The sequence below is a fragment of the Castor canadensis genome, chromosome 11 (genome assembly GCF_047511655.1).
Source record: "Castor canadensis chromosome 11, mCasCan1.hap1v2, whole genome shotgun sequence".
Taxonomy (NCBI): Eukaryota; Metazoa; Chordata; class Mammalia; order Rodentia; family Castoridae; genus Castor; species Castor canadensis.
The window spans coordinates 24492425-24511413 of NC_133396.1; the positions used below are offsets into that span (position 1 = coordinate 24492425).

Sequence of the window (18989 nt, forward strand, 5' to 3'; positions counted from 1 at the left end):
GGGAATGTGGCCCAAACGATAGAGCACCTGCCTAGCAAGCATGAGGCTCTGAGTTCAAACCCCATACTGCCAAAAAAAAAAAAGACATCGGAGATACTTAAAACAAGAATTTGACCAAATTCCAAGCATGACAGGTACTTAATATAGAAGAAATTTGTTTTCTGTCTTTTCTTATTTTTGGTGCTGGGGATTGAACCCAGGGCCTTGCACATGCTAAGCAACCACTCTACCACTGAGCAATAGCCCAGGCCTAACAGGCACTTAACATAAATATGAGAAAATACTTGCTGGGGATGTGGCTCAAATGGTAGAGTGTCTGCCTAGCAAGCACAAGGTCCTGAGTCCAAACTCCAGTACCTCTAAAAGAGAAAAGAAAATACTACAAGTTCTAACTCTTTTACAATGTTAAGAATCTTAGTTAAAATTTCTGCAGACAGGGCATGTTTGTGGAATGAAATGAGCTGTACCTGAGGAATCCAAGATTCCATGAAGTCTCTCAAAACTCTGAAAGCAGAGAGCTGCTCCAAGAGTCCAGACTTCTGACAGTTACCTGGTTTGCCTACAAGCAGAGCTAATTACCCTGCCCACCACCATGCTTAGTAATGAGCTGCACATGTGCTCTTGCCTTTGTCGTCCTACTGTCCCCTTTTTTAGACTCTGAGCTCTCAGAGGGTAGTGATGTGACTTACTTTTTATACTGAGTTGCAAAATACATGTTTGCTAAATAAATGCTCTCAAAATCCAAACTTTAAAAACTGCTAAGCATAGTCAATTACTATTATAAGAAAGAATTCTAAGTTTTCCCTTCAACCAAGTCAACTGCATGAGACTCAACTGTGTTGACAGCACTAAGGCAAATACTAAATGAAGTGTCATGCCTTATTTAAATCACCAAGATTATACAAAATATTCCTGTCACCTGGTTCAATCCTGTTCCTGATGTTCTGCCTGAGGCTCCCAGCAACTCCTACTTTTGAAGAGCAATTTCTTGGCACCCTGTTTAAGAATCTTAATTTGATTCAATGAGGGAGCATGAAGTTCTCATTTTAAATTGTTTGTATCCTACAAATTCCTCACATTAATGTACTTATCAGTTTTCTTTAAACAATTCTATACAATCAGGTTCCCTTAAACCATCCCTTTTCTCTGGGCACCAGTGGCTCACGCCTGTTATTCTAGCTACTCAGGAGGCAGCGATCAAGAGGATTGCAGGCAAATAGTTCAAGAGAACCTATCTCAAAAATACCCAACACAAAACAGGGCTGGTGGAGTGGCTCAAGTGGTAGAGCACCTACCTAGCAAGTGATAGGCTCTCAGTTCAAATTCCAGTGCCATCAAAACAAAACCCATCCCTTTTCCCCCCTCCAACAGAGTTTGTGCAGATACCTTCCAGAGTGGACAGGAAGATTACATAACCACATCAGCAAAGCTGGGAACAGCCCACTGCTCCCAAATACAGAGAAGTCTTTGTTTTCAACAATGGTAGGGACAGCAAGATAAACACACACACACACACACACACACACACACACACACACAAAACACACAAAACACACACACACACACACACAAAATCTATTCTTTGCCAGCAAAGTTAGCACAATGTGGACAAATCCACAACAGATAATGCCTAACAAATAGCACAGCAAGTGAATCCAGCCTCCCTAGACACTCATTCACACTGCCTTTTTGGTGAACTCACTTTCACATCTACTTGCTCCTGTGGAAATGACCTGAGAGCTTTCATTGCCCTGTGTCAAGATGCCTAGATCAGCAAGGAAACATTTTAGAATGCCAAATGTTCACATGATGCCTGGACATCAAAGGTGGGAGCATTTCATTTATGTGGTCAGAGAAGCAAATATTTCTCTTCAGTATGTTTCAGAATTAACGTACAAAGGCAGATTAGCCACTGGACTCTGAAGGAAGAGTGGTTGCTATAACCGGCAAGGAAAAAAAGCTTCAATAAGTGTGGCCTTTGTTTGGGGGTGGGAGACATTCTGATACTATACTGGATCATACCTAAGTTGATTTAAATAATTACTATAACTACAGCCTTACCTGGAACCCTGGACCTCAAGAAATAGAGAAACTTTCCATTCTTGGAGTGCATGATGGCTCTCTTAATGAACTCTACCACGGACTGACATCGATCCTCAAACTTGGGATGGCACCATAGGCTGAAGGTTCCTGAAATGGAAAGATGTAAAAATTTTAAAGCTTACCTTTCTTTTTTCTTTTTGGCGGTACGGGGGACTTGAACCACAGGCCTCACACATGCTAGGCAAGAGCTCTATCCTTTAAGCTATGCCCCCAGCTCTTTTTTTCCTTAAGACAAAGTCTTGCTACCTTTTCATGAGCTGGCATCAAACTAACAATCTTCCTTCCTCTTGAGTAGTTGAAATTATAGGTCTGCACCACCACGTCTGGCTAAAAACTTTAGAAAGATCTGAGCCAGGCACTGGTGGCTCACGCCCATAATCCTAGCTACTCTGGAGGCAAAGATCAGGAGGATCATGGTTCAAAGTCAGCCCCAGGCAAATAGTTTGAGAGACCTTATCTCCAAAATATCCAACACACACACACACATACACACACAAGGGCTGGCATATTGGCTCAAGAGGTAAGAGTGTATGCTTAGCAAGTGGGAGACACTGAGTTCAAACCCTAATGCCACCAAAAAATCTGAAGCCAGATTAGGAAGATTATGGTTCAAGGCCAGCCAGGGCTAAAAGTTTGTGAGACCCATCTCAACTAAAGGCTGGTGGGTAGCATATACCTATCATCCCAGCTACTCAGGGAAGGACAAATAGAATTGCAATCCAGGCTGGCTCTGACATAAAGCAAGACCCTATCTCAAAAATAACCACAGCAGGGGCTGGCAGAGTGATTTACATGGTAGAGCGTCTGCCTACCAAGTGTGAGGCCCTGAGTTCAAAGTCCAGTACTGCCAAAAAATAAATAACCAAAGCACGCGGTGGCTCCTGGCTATAATCCTAGCTACTTGGGAGGCAGAGATCAAGAAGATCTGTTCAAGGTCAGCCAGGGCAAAAAGTGAGAACGTATCTCAAAAATACCCAACATAAGAAAGGACTGGAGGTGTGGTTCAAGTGGCAAAGTACTTGCCTAGAAAGCATGAGACCCTGAGTTCAAACCCCCAGTACTGCCAAAATAAATAACCAAACAAAAAGGGTTGGTATTGTGGCTCAAGTGTCAGAGCACCTGAGCATCAAGTATGAAGCACGGAGTTCAACCCCCAGTACTACCCCAGTACTACAAGTGTCCCTAAAAAGCACAGCAAAAGCATGTTTAAATGACATCCCCCTCAGAAGATCTAAGTATTCAAATATTTACAGAATAGTTGAGAAAAGACAGACATAGTAGTTTTGTGGGTCTCATTCATTCTTGTATGTGTTAGGCACAGAAAACCAAACTCTTAAGTCTTTAATTTCTAAAATCCCATTCCCCAGCATGTTACAAAGTTCTACCTTAAACATCAGAATCCCAAAGACAAAAGGAAACCTGAAGTCCTGTGACTTAAAAAAATAAAATCACAACAAAAACTAAAAAACTAAAGCACTAGATTCTAACACAATCACCCACAAAAAGGGATACAAAGAAAGGATACTAATCACTCCTGAGAACAGCAGATTTGTGTCTCTCTAGCTACTCTTACAGTATCACTTAAAAAGATGAAGACAAATGTTCCACAGAGAACTAGCAACAGAAAGACCCATAAGGCTTCTATTAAAAACATCGTTTATTCAAGAAAGGAAAGTCCCTTTGGACAAAAATTGGAGAACGATCTGAAAGAGCCTTCATTCCTGTCATCTCACCTATCAGGAACCTAAAGGTCAAGCATTTATTCATCATTTTTATAGCCTAGTCACTTACCATTTTTTAATAAGTTTAACAAAATACTTCCCTCTGAAATGCCTTATTCTGCATTTTGGCTTTGTCTGTTTGATTTTGGGTTTTAGGAACAATAGGAAAACAGGTAGCACTTCTCCCTAACAGTCAGTTGTCAAATTCATTCTAAGGTTCCTTTCTCTTTATGCATCTCTAAGGTAGAGGTGGGGGCAGAGGAAACCATGGCCAAAGCTATACTGATCTAAAGAGCTAATTCCTGTCTCACAAGAGAAATGGATGCAAGTAAGTCAAATGGAACAGGAGCTGATAGTGGGGAAGAAACCCCAGTGTCTGAAAGGAATAACACAGGGCTCTTACTTGAGCTGCAGAGCTTATTTAAGGCTGAATGCATAGGGGAAGGGAGGGATACAGAGAGAGAGGCAAGTCCCAAAAATTCTCCCAAGTTCTCTATACATTTTCATGTGTACATATGCAGGTATTTTGACAAAAGAATATTACCTAGCCCTACCACCAATGACCACCACAAGTTTCTGGCCTAAGACAAATACAGACTGCCCCGATACAGAATCAGTCCACAGAACTGTATTTAACAAGTCAGCTTCTAGACACAGCTGGAACATGAAACACTACCTGACCACAAAGGAAGAGGTACTTTAGCAGAAGTCTAAAGCACGTTGATCCCACAAACTCTCAAGGTTCCATGAATATTTCCTAAGAGACTACACACCAGACCAAAAGAGGAAACTGTCATCACTATGCTGCCTGGCAAGAAATGACTATCAAGCAAAGAAATTCAGAACAGAACAATCACATAGTAAGTTTAGTTATGAATAAAGCTTAGGAGAATCTATCTAATAATCCTAGGTTATTTCTTCCTTCTGTTCTCTTCAATCATTTTTGTTCCTCTTATTTAGAAGAAAAGATGTTGAGGGGACTTTTTTTTGGGGGGGCAGTACTGGGTTTAAACTTAGGGCCTCATACTTACTAGGCAGGTGCTCTACCACTTGAGTTAAGGGGACTTTTAAATGGAACCTTTACTCTCCCTTTCCTACCCCCTCCAACATTCCTTCTAGTGACTGAAACCAGAGCTCATATTAACACTTAAGATTTTTTCCCCCTATTCCTAGAAATCCTTCCTATGAAAAAGTCAGATAGCAAAAGGTGAAGAAGGCTCTCTTACAACAGCAGCCCCTCTTACCTCTGTAGTGCTCCATTCTAGTGTGATGGGTAATACCCTGTGATCGGAAACTGAGGCTCAGGATGTAACGAGGATCAGAACTGTCTCGTACCAAGAAAGAACCATCTGGCTTCCCTTTCAGCTTCATCTCTGCATCTTCCCAATTCATTGGCCCCCAATACCAACCACACTATCAAAGATAAGAAAACAACCAAGTAGTTAACAGAACAGAGAAATGTCAGTTTTCATGACAATCTGTCTTACCAGGGGAGAATCCCCCAATCCCCATTTGAGTAGGTAAGAACCACTACAAGTGTCTCAACTATCAGCAGTGAACATCAACCTCATTATATTTCTAATCCTCCAAAGTAACAGAAGACTAATTCTACATTTCATTACCAAGGGCCCTACAAAGAAGAGAAGAGGGAACCAGGTCAGTTAATTTATCAAAATCATTTTAGACCAGGTAAACATTTCTCTACAACCTTCCTTCATCATGTTCAATTTTTTTCCACTCAAAATTCAATGTTATTACATCTCTTGTGGAATTAACAAGAGCAGCATACTGTTTTGTCACTGTAAATATGGAGATAAGGAAACTACTCTTCCTCTAAAAATAATGAGAGCCTGGGTACAGAACTCAGGAGTAGGAGGAGAGGTGGGCAGCCAGTCCTTAGGTACTACCTACCTTCTCCAACTCTCGGAGGCTAGCTGCAAAGCTACTCGAGTCAGGCCGATAGAGGGGACACTGGAGGTGCTGGGGGGGCTGGCTGTGCAAGGACTCAGCTGCTCGGATAGGAGCAATCCGGGGAAACGCATCTGCAGGGCAAGATAGTGGTGGATCACTTGTTTACCCTCACTGCTCCCACCCACAGGCAAGACCACCCCCCCAAAAAAGAGATGCTAACTGAAGAAGGGCAAGGCATTAGAAGCTAAGCTGGAAAGGGTAGAAGCCAAAGCAGTGGGAAAGAGCTGGATGGGCTGGAACAAAAAGCTATGTGGGCTTGTGTAAGCTGTGAAGGATGGGTGGGGGCATTTAACCCCAGAAAAGAGGTAGGGGAGCTGCTCACTAACCTGACTAAGGTGACTACTTCTGGGACTTCACCAGCCTAGAGCGATTCCAACTTCTCCCACCTCGAAGTGAAGTACCGGTAAAGCACCCTTGGAAATAGTGACTTGTTCACTTGCCCAAGAAGAGTAACGATTTTGCCAGGCAAGTAGAAAAGAATGCTGATTTCATTTATTTTATTCCTTGGGTACTGGAGGCTGGCAAAGTAGGTATGGGCTACTAAATGCTTGGTACTTATTTACAAGGCTGTAATAAACACTAAAAACTTAGAAAAACCACAGAACTTTAAAACCAGGAACATATTAAACCTCCTCACTATCCTAACATTAAGGCAGTTTTGTGATGGCTACTTAAGAATTGCAAAACAGTCTCAGCAGCAGAGATAAAAAAAAAATTCAATAGTCTTTTATTTCTAAGTAAAATCACATTCACTTCCAAAAAGAAACAGGTTAGAAAAAATAGTTCTCGGCCTCATTTCCAAGTTCTGGTCCAGCCAAGGGGAAAAAGATTTAAACTTCCTCATAACTTGTTATTTCCATAATTAGATTTCTCCCAACCTTCCACTCTTACAAGTCTTGCATCTAAACTAAGCTAACCTGGGGCATGGGGTGGAGGAGGCGGAGGTAGGGGGAAAGACTGCAAGGAAGACCCCATCGGAGCCACAAGGACAGATGTAGGCAGCGTCCCACTGATATCATCTAGAAAAGAGAACAAAAGCAAAAGGTTCAGAAGAATGAGCACAGAATGAGGAAGGTGAAGGCAGAGGAGAGGGAGAATTGTCAGGCTGCCCTCTGGGGCAAAATTGCCTGACCTTCACCCCAGCTTTTTGCCCTCTAGGCAAGTCATCTTAATCTGGTTTGCTCTGCTTGGAGAACAGAAAAGTAAGGATATTCCTAAAGCAGCCCAATAGCAGTAGATTAAAGGCAAGATAAATGTAAAGCGAATTAATATATGAACAGTAGCATGTAGGTAAAAGACCCATTTAGCTGTCTACAGAGATGACAGGGTGCTGAGAAAGGGACAGGAAATAATTGGGTCATCATTAGAAACCCAGAAGTTTGTATGGTCCCCAGAAAAGAACAAGTCCCTAGGACTTACCCTCCCACTAGGGCAAGAGAGCAGAAAGGGAAGAGACTATACCTAGGAGGCTGAGGCTTCTTCTTGGAGGAGGAGGGGGAGTTGGAGGATGTGGAGAGGTCAGGCCCCGCTGAGAAATGTCCACATCTACAAGTGACACCGTTTCACCTGAGGGATGCAAGCATGTTATAGAAGCACCTTACCCAAAGATGAGGTTAAAAGCAAAGGGAAACAAAGAGCAAGCAAGGGAGATTAGAGGTTCATAGCTCTCAAAAAGCTCAAAATATAATGCTCCCCAGGACTGGAATCACTTCTGAATGTCAATTTAAAATTTTATCATTCATTTGTCCTATTATTAAGGGCCAATGGTTTTTTAGGAGGAAACAACATGGCATCGACAGTAGAAAACACACCCAATACTGGTCTACCACTGACTTACCTTGAACAAAGAATATAACCCTGAATAAAGTATCTTCTTTACAAATGAAAACCATACCATTTGTCTTTACAGACTTTCATTAATAATTTCTGCCTTAGGGACGTGCACGGTAAGTGGCTTGTTATATGCCAAAGGACATGGAAAACACAAGTGCCAGATAAATGTTAAGAATTGCAGGGTAAGCTGAATACAGATAAAGGCCCCACAATTGGTCTAGATGGCTTTCCACATCTAGATTTTCCAGAAGATTAATATAAGAGAATCTACCACTAACATATCAGTTCCTAATAGCTAAAGCTAGCTACAAAGTCTGAAAGTGCATGTGTAGCCCTAAAAATTAACTACTTCCACAGTCAGTCAAAAGTTGGGTAAATGTGGAGGAAGTTCCACAATAAGGACTTGATGGGAATGGCATATGGTTTCTCTTAATTTCCAGCATGTCATGCTGTTCTGTTCTTTACCATATACCCATATATTCTCCTTGCTAGACCCTCGTCAACTTGAATCATGAGAAAATGAAGGGTATTTTATTATCACAGGTTGGTGGCCAGGAATAAGTTGTTTTGGTAGTTCTGATCTACAGGTCACAACTTAAGACTTCTCTAGTTTAGGGTGTTATTTCTAATACCTTTTTCTTATTCCAGGATTAACTAGTCCCTTGGCTAATATTTTAATGTTCCCCTGTTGAGAAGATGAGATAACTAATCTCTCTGTAACCAGGAGCTAGGTTTTCAGCTTTTTACAAAGATTTTATTTTTTTAGCTAGCTGCTGGTGACTCATGCCCGTAACCTTAGCAACTCAGGAGGCAGAGATCAGGAAGATGAAGGTTTGAAGCCAGCCCAGGCAAACAGTTCCCAAGACCCTATCTTGAAAAAACCCATCACAAAAAAGGACTAGTGAAGTGGCTCAAGGTGTAGGCCCTGAGTTCAAACCCTAGTACTGCAAAAAAAAAAAAAAAAAAAAAAAAAAAAAAGAACTCAGGACCTCTACAGGCACTCTACCACTGAGCCATGCTACCAGCCCTCAAAGGTCTTGAACACTGATTAAGGTAAGTAGAGGGCTGAGGGTGTAGCTCAGTGGGATACCGTTTGTCTAGCATGTACAAGGCCCTGAAATTGATCCCCAGCACTAAAATACATACATATATATATATATATATATATATATATATATATACACACACACACACATATATATATATATATATATATATATATTTTTAATACAAGTAGATTTAAGAAAGGCTGTTCTCAAATCAACAGAAGTTCCAGGAAGCTGGCTGGACTCAGCACAAAGCTGAGAGTCTCACTGTCGTGAGCAGTGCAACAGACACAGACAAGTATGCCTCCTTACAGATCAAAGAGGTATAGGGTGCATGCAGGTGTAGCACTTAAATAAAAGATATAATTCAAGAGAGCTAAAGTTTTCTGAGTCTGAAACTACAAAAGTGAGTGTTCCTTACTTTAAGAAGGAAGTAATTGTCGACTAGATAAACATGTTGCCAACAGGATATGAGATTCTGGAGTAAGAACAAAGACCTCATTCTCCACAGGTGCCAACTCACTTGTTCTGACAGTTCACCACAGTCTACCCAGTTGGGGCCCCGCTGGCCGTTTAACATCTTCTGAAAGCGTCCACTCATAATTCATAGTGCTTCCAATCACCTTTTTAAGGAACACAAGATCCTGAGTGTTTTGTTTGTTTGTTGAGACAGGGTCTGTTTAGTCCAGGCTGGATTAGAACTTAATATCCTCCTGCCTCAGCTTCCCCAGTGCTGTGATTACAGGTATGTGCCACCATGCCCTGCAGTAGGCATTTTAAAAAAGGCTTCTCTGTAACAACCAATGACAGTATCAGTTACTGAGACTTGAGGCAATGTGGAAAAGACCTTCTTTTCTACAGCTCATTCAATCAGGAGCTTCACATCCAACTGAGAGAAGGTCTCCCTCTCTGAAAAAGTTCCCCATAAAATGAGAAGGCAGTTACCCGTTACTTACAGGACATTCAACAGCCTTCCTACTTTAGCTGCAAGGAAACTTAAATTAGATAGAAAGAACACTAGCAGCTGCAAGAACTGCTAGTTCCTAAAATGGGTAAGACAAGAGTTCATGTAATCCCCTTTGCCTAAAGTCTTTAAAAATAGACCAGATACTCATGGATCTTTTTTATTAGATAATCTATGAACTCCCTTGGAAGCAGGGACAGGAATTATATGACTTCTAGAAAGTCTTTTATGCATTGTGAGCCAAAAATTTATAATTCCTACTTTTAATTTATAGGTGATGACCATGAACTAAGCACTCAAACTTCTTGGGCCACCCAATTACCAACAAGCAGCATTTATCTCCAAATATAAAACATCCAAATTTAAGAATACATTCCAACCATAAAAATAGCCTGACCCCAAACCCAGTGGGTATAGAATGAAGGAAATTACTGCAGACATGCCAGAAGCTTCCCCTGTAAGGCATCTGCTTCCCCTGTGAGTTTCCTGATAGGTCTCAGAACTAACAGATTTCAGAAGAGAAAGGCCTCTCATCCTTACCTGTGAATAGGGGGCTGAAGGAGACTGGAGAAAAGGCACTTTGAGTTCTTGTCAACCTGGGTTTTCTAGGAGGTAAGAAAGCACACAGAGAATAAAGGGGAGAGATGAACACGTATGCATTTAAATTACTACAACACTCAATTCCAGATGCACCAAAAAACAAAGCAAACCCCAGTCACTGTTAGCAATACTTTTATAATAAAACCTAAAATTTAGAAGAGGAGAATGAAATAACTAAGATAATTCCTTAAATAGATTTGGCTACCAAACTTACCAGCCTACAAAGCAATGAGAAATCCCAGTTAAAAGAGCAGTGCACCTTGAGTGGTAGTTAGCAAGTCCATTTCAACAAGGGACTTAAATGCAGAGCTGATTTTCATTTGGGATCAAGAAAAAGCATCTAGATGCCAATGGACACCAGCTTAGAGCAACAGCTTTCCCTCTGGGCCTGACTCCAAAATAGGAGTTCCTAAAAGAAGCCAGGGAACCAGAGAACATATTCAGGCCTGAGAAGAGCACTAAAGGATATTCTGCAATCTTCAACCACAAAGACCGCTGATTTCTGCCCAACTGCCCTGGGACATGAGCCAAAGCCCTGGCTAACAAGTAGACCTCATCAGGGTAGGGGCTCTGCCTGGCACCCAAACACACCCCTTCCCCTCTCTGAGCTGTCAGTTACACAGCTCTGTGACTCCTCCTTGATGCTGCTCCAGGGACTACCTTTTGATTACACACTAAAGGTAACTTTGCTTTGTACCAATTTCAAGTGTCTTTTTAGCAAGAAATGAAAGACATGCAAAAGACTCCAATATAGACTTCCTAGCCAGAAATGTGATTAAAAAAAAAAAATCACCTCAGGATGACTAAATTAGCTACAAGGCAAAAGATCCAGTTGAGGTGATAGAAATAGGCTACATGCTCACTGAGGTAGTTCTGGTGACTATGTAAGTTTGTCAAAATTAATAAACTGGACACCTAAAAACGGTGAATTTCATGGCATATAGCAATTATACCTCAAATCATATTTAAAGAAAAAAAACCCTACCCTAGAATTAACTGACTGACTGACTTCGGGCATTATAATACTACAGTGCCTAACTCCACGCATAATCACTAGCTCACCTTCCAAAAATATTCTTACCCAAAGGACTAAATAGAATATGAACTTTTCTTTTTTCTGGTGTTACTAGGGTTTGAACTCAGGGTCTCATGCTTGCTAGGCAAGCATTCTCTACCACTAGTATCATGCCCCCAGTCCTTCTGGCTTTAGCTGTTTTTCAAATAGGATCTCATGTTTTTGCCCAGGGCCAGCCTCAGATTGATTCTACTACCTATAGCCTCCATACAGCTGGGACCACAGGTGTGCATGACACCTGACTTATTGGTTGAGAAGGGGTCTCATTAACTTTTTGCCTGGGCTGGCCTTGAACCATGATGCTCTGTATTACAGGGGTTAGCCACCAAACCTGGCAGACCATAAACTCCTTTTTTTAACTATCAACTGTACTAACAGGAGGGAGCAAAAGCAAAAAAAAAAAAAAAAAAACAAAAACAAAATGATGAAATTCTATTTAAAATTATTTGATTTTAGAAGATGCTTATGGGAGCCAGGTAGCAGTGGCTCATGCCTGTAATCCTAGCTACTCAGGAGGCAGAGAGCAGGAAGTTCGAAGCCAGCCCCAAGCAAATAATTCGGGAAACCCTATCTTGGGGGTAAAAAAAATCACAAAAAAGGACTGGAGGAGAGGCTCAAGGTGTAGGCCCTGTTCCCTCTCCAGTACCAAAAAAAAAAAAAAAAAAAACCCATATTTATGCATTCATCTTTTAACATGAAGCTTTATCTGAGCTTCTCAAAATTCCCAAACCACACCTAACTTAGAAAGAGCTTAAATACTGGTAGTTTCCTCCTTCTGACCTGTCTCCACACTCCCTCCATGCTGAGGTTTAAGGGGTCTAATGATACACACTGTGAATTCCACACCCACAGCACACAGGAGCTATGGCTACATAAACATAAGACAAACCACACACAGTCCCTCTGTTTATAAAAGTTGTTGGTGACCATCTGCAGCTTAGTGCCAACAATCCAAAGGGCTAGAATGGAAAGTTAATTCCACTGGACATGAACTTTAAGGCTGCTGAAGAGCTTTCAAGTTGACTTTTATGTGATAAAAGTGGGTACATGAAATTCAGCAAGTAGAAACCTAAAGCACTGGCCTTTCAGAAGGTTTACACCTCAGCCATTTGGCTGTTTGCCTCTTTTCAAAGGAAGCTGCATTACTCTGCCATCTGCCCATGTTGGGGACGAGTCTCTTCAGTGCTTGGCACTGAAGAATGGCAGTACCCAAATGCACACATCTTGCGGAGGCCTTCTCACTTCAGCTCATCTTCTCCCCCACCCCCGACATTTTGAAGAAGAAAATCATAGCTTCCAGGATCTAGAAAAAGAAAAACATCTGAATCTAAACCCAGGCAGAGCCATTTGAGAGTTCCAGGATGGTTTTCTTGGCAAATAAGGGTGCCTTGTGCCTGGAAGCTAAGAAGTAGAAAGTCTAAGAGGCTGAGAGGCTAATAATATGTGTGTTTCATTCTCTCTTGGGGAGATGCTACCTAACTAAAAACCCAAAGCAGTTTCTGTCTTCTAATGGCAGGGTTCATGAAAAGACCAATTTAAATGACTATTAAAAAAAAAAAAAAAAGTAAGGGAATGATTAACATAAAATCCAAGAGTGGCCTGTTACCTAGGAGAAGGGCCAAAAGTAAATCAGGATGCAACACTCACGTCTTCAAAGGTACTGACAATATAGTACATATTTGCTAAGCTTAGTGACGAGTACCTAGGTATGTATTTATTACTCAAGCACATATATTTTACATTTTTTTTTTTTGCAGTGCTGGAAACTGAACCCAGGGCCTTCTACCTGAGCTATAACCCCAATCCATCAAGCACATATATTTTATATATCCCCTTTTGGTATATAAGAAACATCTGGTATGATAAAAGTCCATTCTAAGCTGATGTGCTATTTTATAGAGGGCAACATGAATGATATGGGTCCAGGTAAACATTTTAAACTAATCCTCTATACTACATTGTCATATTATTTATTCCTCCCCAGATCACCTTGACAAGCATTGGGGTACAAAGTTAAGCCACTGCAATTTTTCCAGTGGACATTTGCATCTTAGCAACAAAAACATTTGAGGAGTAGGTTGGGATGGGGGGAGGGGGCTGGTGAGCTGTACCTCAGGTTAGAGAACATGACAGGGCAGAAGGCCTTAGGCAAAGGTCTTCTTTGAGGCTAGTAGTCCTTTGTATCAGATGTATCATTGCCTGTGCTGTAGCTAACAAAAAGACAGAATGCCTCTGTCCATTCCACCCTGCAAAATATTACTTGTACTGCAACAGATTTATGAGATAAAAGGAGTTTTAACCACTAGACTAGACAGGATAATACACAGATATAACCACTGGCCAGTTTTCAAATTCCTTGAAACCTAAAATATAAACAATGAAATAGAAATGCCTCCCATGCTCTTGTCCATAAATCCCCTCTACTGATGCCCTAAAACTTACATGTTTCTTTTTCTAAAGTAACTTCCAAACTAGGATACCCAAATACTGGGTTTTGTGGCCTCAATGTACCTCTTTGCCCCTGCTAAAGAACACAGTGCCAAGTAAGGCAGCCTGTGCCATTTCCAACACATCATAAGCCAGTGTCTGTTCATGTGCTACAGGCATAAAAACCATGTGTTCATTTTTAGTTCCAATACACAGACATCTGTGCAGCAAGGTCAGATCCAAAACTCCATCATAAACCAACTATAGAACCTATGGAGGGAACTTCCAGGGAAAAGCCAAGAAGTATAGCCCAACTCCTAAAACCTTAGGAATGATGTTGGCTGAGACAATGTTAAAAAGTAAAAGGCACAAGACTCAAAGGACAGATAAGAGATTTCTAAAGCCAAGGAGCTAATTCTAAGAGAGATGCCAACCATAACCACTTTGTGTAAAGATAGTTAAAAAGATCAACAGTGTGTGGACCCAAAACCCAAACATAGTCAAAACTTCATCACCACACCATATAAAATAATTTTGCTCTCAGCATGTCAAGTTATGACTCAGAAAGACACCTCTGGACTTCAAGTCCCAAGGAAACAGTAAAAAAGGTTTCTCATGTCTGTCAAGTCTGTCTATAACAGTAGGGCCCTGAACTAATAATACCAGGGCAGTCTGACTCTCTACCCAGAATTTTATCTTTTTTCCAAACAAATATACTGAAAGTCACTACAGAACTGTTCTCCATTTCTCCACCTCACAAGTATAAATACTGCCTATAACAGCCTCAACTGTTAAATTTTGAAAAGAGAACAGGTTACCCATTCCCAATCAAGTGTGTATTATGTGCTTCAAGAAGGGCAGATCAAATGCTATTTTTCACCAAATTCAAAGGAAGACAATCAATCCAACATATGTGAAGCAGACAAGGGATCTCCACTGGTTTTCCTGAAATAACAAAATTCTATATTACACCAAGGCCCACAGGCATCAAGCCCAGCTCTCTGAATTTCAACATATGTGTAGTACAAGGCCTAGCCCAGTTCTGAAGAACAGAAACCTGATTAGTTGGCAGGCTCATTTCTTACTGCACTTAAAAAGAGTTCTCTAAGCTAACTCATACTACTCTTTAAGACTCAGTATATCCAGGCAGGTCCACTTAGCAGACCCAAACACATCTGAAAGGAAGTCAAGTTTTGCTTAGTGTTAAAATATGGGAAATGCTAAGCCTTATAAAATAATGCTAGGAAGTACTTTCTAGCCAATAGCTGTGGAAAGGTAGATGTTGAGAACAGCAAAGAGAATTATGCCTAGAGGTTATTGTAAATGCCCCAAATTATATAGCTAAGACAGCAAAGGCCATAATTAACTCCAACCAACAATGAGGGGGAAGGCATATATTCTTTGGCAAAAGACTGAGATTTCTCACTGCTTCCAGGTCCTACCTATTGAAACAAGAGAATAAATTTAAAATCCAAACTCATCCTTCTTCCCAATAAGGCAGACATGCTTAGGAGTTGCAGATCTACAGAAATCACAACTACCCTGGCCAGACTTACCAAGTTTCTCACAGTAGTGAAGCTGCCAGCAAGACTGGCACATAGTAAGCTGTGGAAAAGCTAACAAGCAGCACCAAATCCTACGCACAGAAAAAAATTTACCAATTTAATCTATTACTTCTCTTCCAAAAAGCACAAGATATTTCATCCAGATTTCTCTTGTCTTCATTCTATTCCTATAAGAATAGAAACAAGATTGTCATCACTCTCCCATTTTACAGATGAAAGGGAAGCAGGAATTTGGTTTCCGTCTCACTACTGATGTTGGAGTTCTAAATGAACTCTAGACTTTCACATTCTCTATAAATATGCTTCCTCCAAACAGCAGTCAGCCAAAGGTTTATACACAAATACCTAGCTCTTCTCCAATTCATCAGAAAAAGCCCTTGGGCCAAAAAATGTAATTCTCCAGTGCCCTGAACTAAGCTTCTTTGCAGAGGTAGAGCCCAATTTGCTCTGCAACAGAAATTTGTATTGTGCTTAGTGTGAGGGCTGGTGACAGAGCAGCCAATGACCATTAAATTCTGCTTCCAAAAGCAAAAAACCATATAATGTTATATGCCTTTTCCTCTTCCTAATCTATTAGACGTAGCAGCTAATTTCACGCCACACCTCATTTTTGGCATCTCTGGAATCTTAGACCAAGTATTGGTCAATATGGAACAAAGGCAAGACAAACCGCAAGAAAATTAGCAATCTATCCTATGTCATTACACACAGCTTCAGTCCTGCCCTTTACGAAAAATTTCATCTGTATTGGTAAGTGAAGCATAGAATGCAGAGTTTACCACAAAAAAAGCTGTTTCAGCAGCCACACACTTTTTAAGACCTAAATGCCTAGCATGAGTTCATCAGGAGACAAATGGCCTACCTGAAGGGCAACACGCTGATTTCTTTAGAGAGTATGGATTTAACCTGATCCCTCAAGAAAAGCCAACAACAGCTGGCACAGCTGTTCAGAAAGGGCAACAAGCCAAATTGAACCCACACTTTCCTCTTGAAGTACCCAAATTTTCATAAGAGGTCCATGGGTGAGGTGTTCCCAGTCCAGCATCAACTAAGAGCTTTTTAAAAATTCAAATTCTTGGGCACCACACATACCGATCTTAAAACAAAAAAACAACAAAAAACTCCACCAGTGATTCTAGTGCACAGCAAGGTTTCCAATGCGTAAGGTCTACCTGTTCTTTAGCCTTGCTTTGTGGCAGTATGTCTCAAGAATCCATCACATTAAGCAGCACCAAGACCAATTCCAATCTTTTTAAGACTCATTCAGAATTACAATCCATAATGGCAATCTCATCAAAGGAAGACTCATTTCACTGACACAAAACTTCAGATCTAATATTGAATGTCAAAAATCAGTCCACCTTTGAGGAATTCGGGGGAAAAAATATCTAAGTTTGGAATTTTCATTCATTGGCCTAGAACTCATTTATTAATGTTTAACATCCCACTCAGAATTCTCACATGGGCTTGAAAGAGAGCAAAGCTATTTTCTATTCTGGCAGACAATGGTCAACACACAGGCTTGAGATAGCAAGTACTTCTAGGGGAATGACCAGAAAAACCATCAAAACAGAATGAAGATGCCCAGTTGACTGCTGTAAGTTCCCATAAGTTCCTTGGGTCATTTGTATGCATGGATATGAAGGGAGTGGAGTGCAGGTACAGAGACTAATAAGCAAGGTGATCAACACCAGCTTTTTGCCCCAAAGGCAGACATTTCCAGAACCCCTTCTGCCAGACAATGGTAGAGAGACACCTTGGAAAACTTAAAAAGTGGGGCTAGGCCTAGAGGGGGGGTGGAGGTGGGCTGGGGGTTTCACATCATTCCCAACAAGAAAGATGCCAACCAGCTGAGAAGCGTCAGGAGTGTGAACTCTCTAAGAGGGAAAGCTGTTTCCACAATTAGCTCTGATCTAATGTCACCACCACCTTTAGTCCCAAGTCTGCCTCCTAGGGTCTTAAGACTCTATCTTAAGAATTGTCAAGATCGTACTAACAGTAGGAAAAAGGGGGAAACGATGCAAGAAAAGGAAGTTTGTAGACAGTCAGCGCCCCCCCGCCCCCCAGCTGGTCTCACCTCCCCGCGTTCAGCTCCCGGCCCGCAGAGCCTCCCATGTCCGTCAGGCTCGCAGCTGAAGCAGCCAGCTCTCCAGAAGGCCTCTTGCCTGTCCCATCCCCACCGCCTGAGCCACCGTTGCAGCTCTTCGTGCGAAAGAGACGACTGAGGCGGATTTTAAAGGAGCCCTTCCGAGATGGGCCCGCGAGAGGCCGGAGGGGTCCAGGAGGCGGCGGCGGTGGGGGAGGTTGCTGCTGCTGCTGCTGCTCCCCTCGACTCAGGCGCCCTGGAGGGACCAAGTCCTGCAGCGGAAAGGGCACCGGAGGTAATTCGGAGCCTGGAGGCTGCAGCAGAAGCCGGCTGCCCCCTCCTCCTCCACGGCCCGGGCTGCTGAGCTCCTCTTCCGAGCAGCTGTTAGTCTCCAGGCTCTCGGCCTCCGATTCCAAGCCTTCCAGGACCAGCAGGGCGTCGCTTGTTTCCGTGGGATCCTCCCCGGCCTGCGGGGCGGGAGCAGACAGCTGGGGCTGCGGAGGGGGCGGCTGCGGGGGACACGGACACGGGCAGCAGCCCCCACCGACCGTCTTGACCCCCGGCCCTGCCGGCTGCCCGAGACCCAGAGCCGCCAACTGCGCCTCTAGCCCAGCCACCGGGCCCCAGGACCGCTCGAGCGTCAAGCCCGGCGGCAAGGCCTTGGGGTCTAGGGCACAGCGGTGCCGGGAACACAGCAGTTCCGAAGGTCCCGGCTCTGGAGCCGCCTCCGCGTCCTCCTCCTCCGGCGGCCGACCCACGTTGCGGAACACCATCAGCTGCGGCGGCCGGGAGCCCCGCGGGCCGGACCGCGCAAGGAAGGGTGGCGGCGGGGGGCCATGGCCCGGGGGCGGCGGCGGTGGGCCTGGCTCCGGGGCCGCCTCTCCATAGCCGAGAAGGCGGCTCAGGACACGGTACGAAGCGGCCGCCGCTGCCGCCTCGCTATCCCGGAGCTCGGCCCCCTGCATCGGGGAGAGGGAGGGAGGGCGGGCGGCTGGGAGCCGGGCTGGGGTGGGAACTAGGCCGGGCCCCGCCGGAGCCCCGCCCGCCGCGGCCCCCGGAGCGACAGCGCTAACGGCCGCCGCGGCCTCTGCCTCCTAGAGGGGCACCGGGGCCGGGGGGGGCGGGGGGCCGAGGGGGCGGGGGTGTGCGGAGCCCTGCGCAAGCCCAGGCCGCGCACCGCCGCCGCCGAGGACCGCCCCCCGGAGTGGCGTCACTTCCGAGAGACTAGGCCACGCCCCTTTCCCCAGGGTGTACTTCACCGGCCTCCACTGCGCGTGACGTTGCGCGCACCGGACCGCTATTGGCCGCGAACAGGTTTTCTACTCGCGTGGGTCTCCTGCCCCGACCCCTGCTTTTCACTTCCTGGGCGCCCAGGCCCAGGCTCTTTCTCTCGGTAGAGTAGGGTGGGCCCTGGCACCGCGGTCTGGTCCTGGGAGAGAGTCGCTGGCCTTGGAAGTGTCTGTAGTTCTTGTTCCGATTATGCTGCTTGCAATGTTTGTCCTGCCCCAATCGCTTCTTTGATCCGTTGCCCTTCCTGGCATCCACAGAATTATGGAATGACTAAATGAACAAAGTGTTCTAGATCCAGCGGTGTACTA

At 43.6% G+C, this 18989-nt stretch overlaps 1 protein-coding gene across 3 annotated transcripts in view; it reads right to left on the bottom strand.

Moving 5' to 3' along the window:
* Socs7 (suppressor of cytokine signaling 7) overlaps nucleotides 1-18443 on the bottom strand; it is a 37869-nt gene extending 19426 nt beyond the window's left edge. Inside the window, exons 1-7 of one of the 3 annotated variants that reach the window (XM_074045915.1) lie at nucleotides 17383-18440; nucleotides 10179-10243; nucleotides 7257-7361; nucleotides 6713-6814; nucleotides 5736-5866; nucleotides 5069-5237; nucleotides 2062-2190 (exon numbers count right to left, since the gene is read on the bottom strand). In XM_074045915.1, coding sequence (XP_073902016.1) covers nucleotides 2062-2190; nucleotides 5069-5237; nucleotides 5736-5866; nucleotides 6713-6814; nucleotides 7257-7361; nucleotides 10179-10243; nucleotides 17383-18356 — 1675 coding nt within the window. In that variant the 5' untranslated portion in view covers nucleotides 18357-18440. Of the gene's footprint in view, nucleotides 1-2061; nucleotides 2191-5068; nucleotides 5238-5735; nucleotides 5867-6712; nucleotides 6815-7256; nucleotides 7362-10178; nucleotides 10244-17382 lie in introns of all 3 variants that reach the window. The other 2 variants (XM_074045916.1, XM_074045917.1) reach the window with 2 other exon arrangements.
* Nucleotides 18444-18989: the final 546 nt, after the last annotated feature.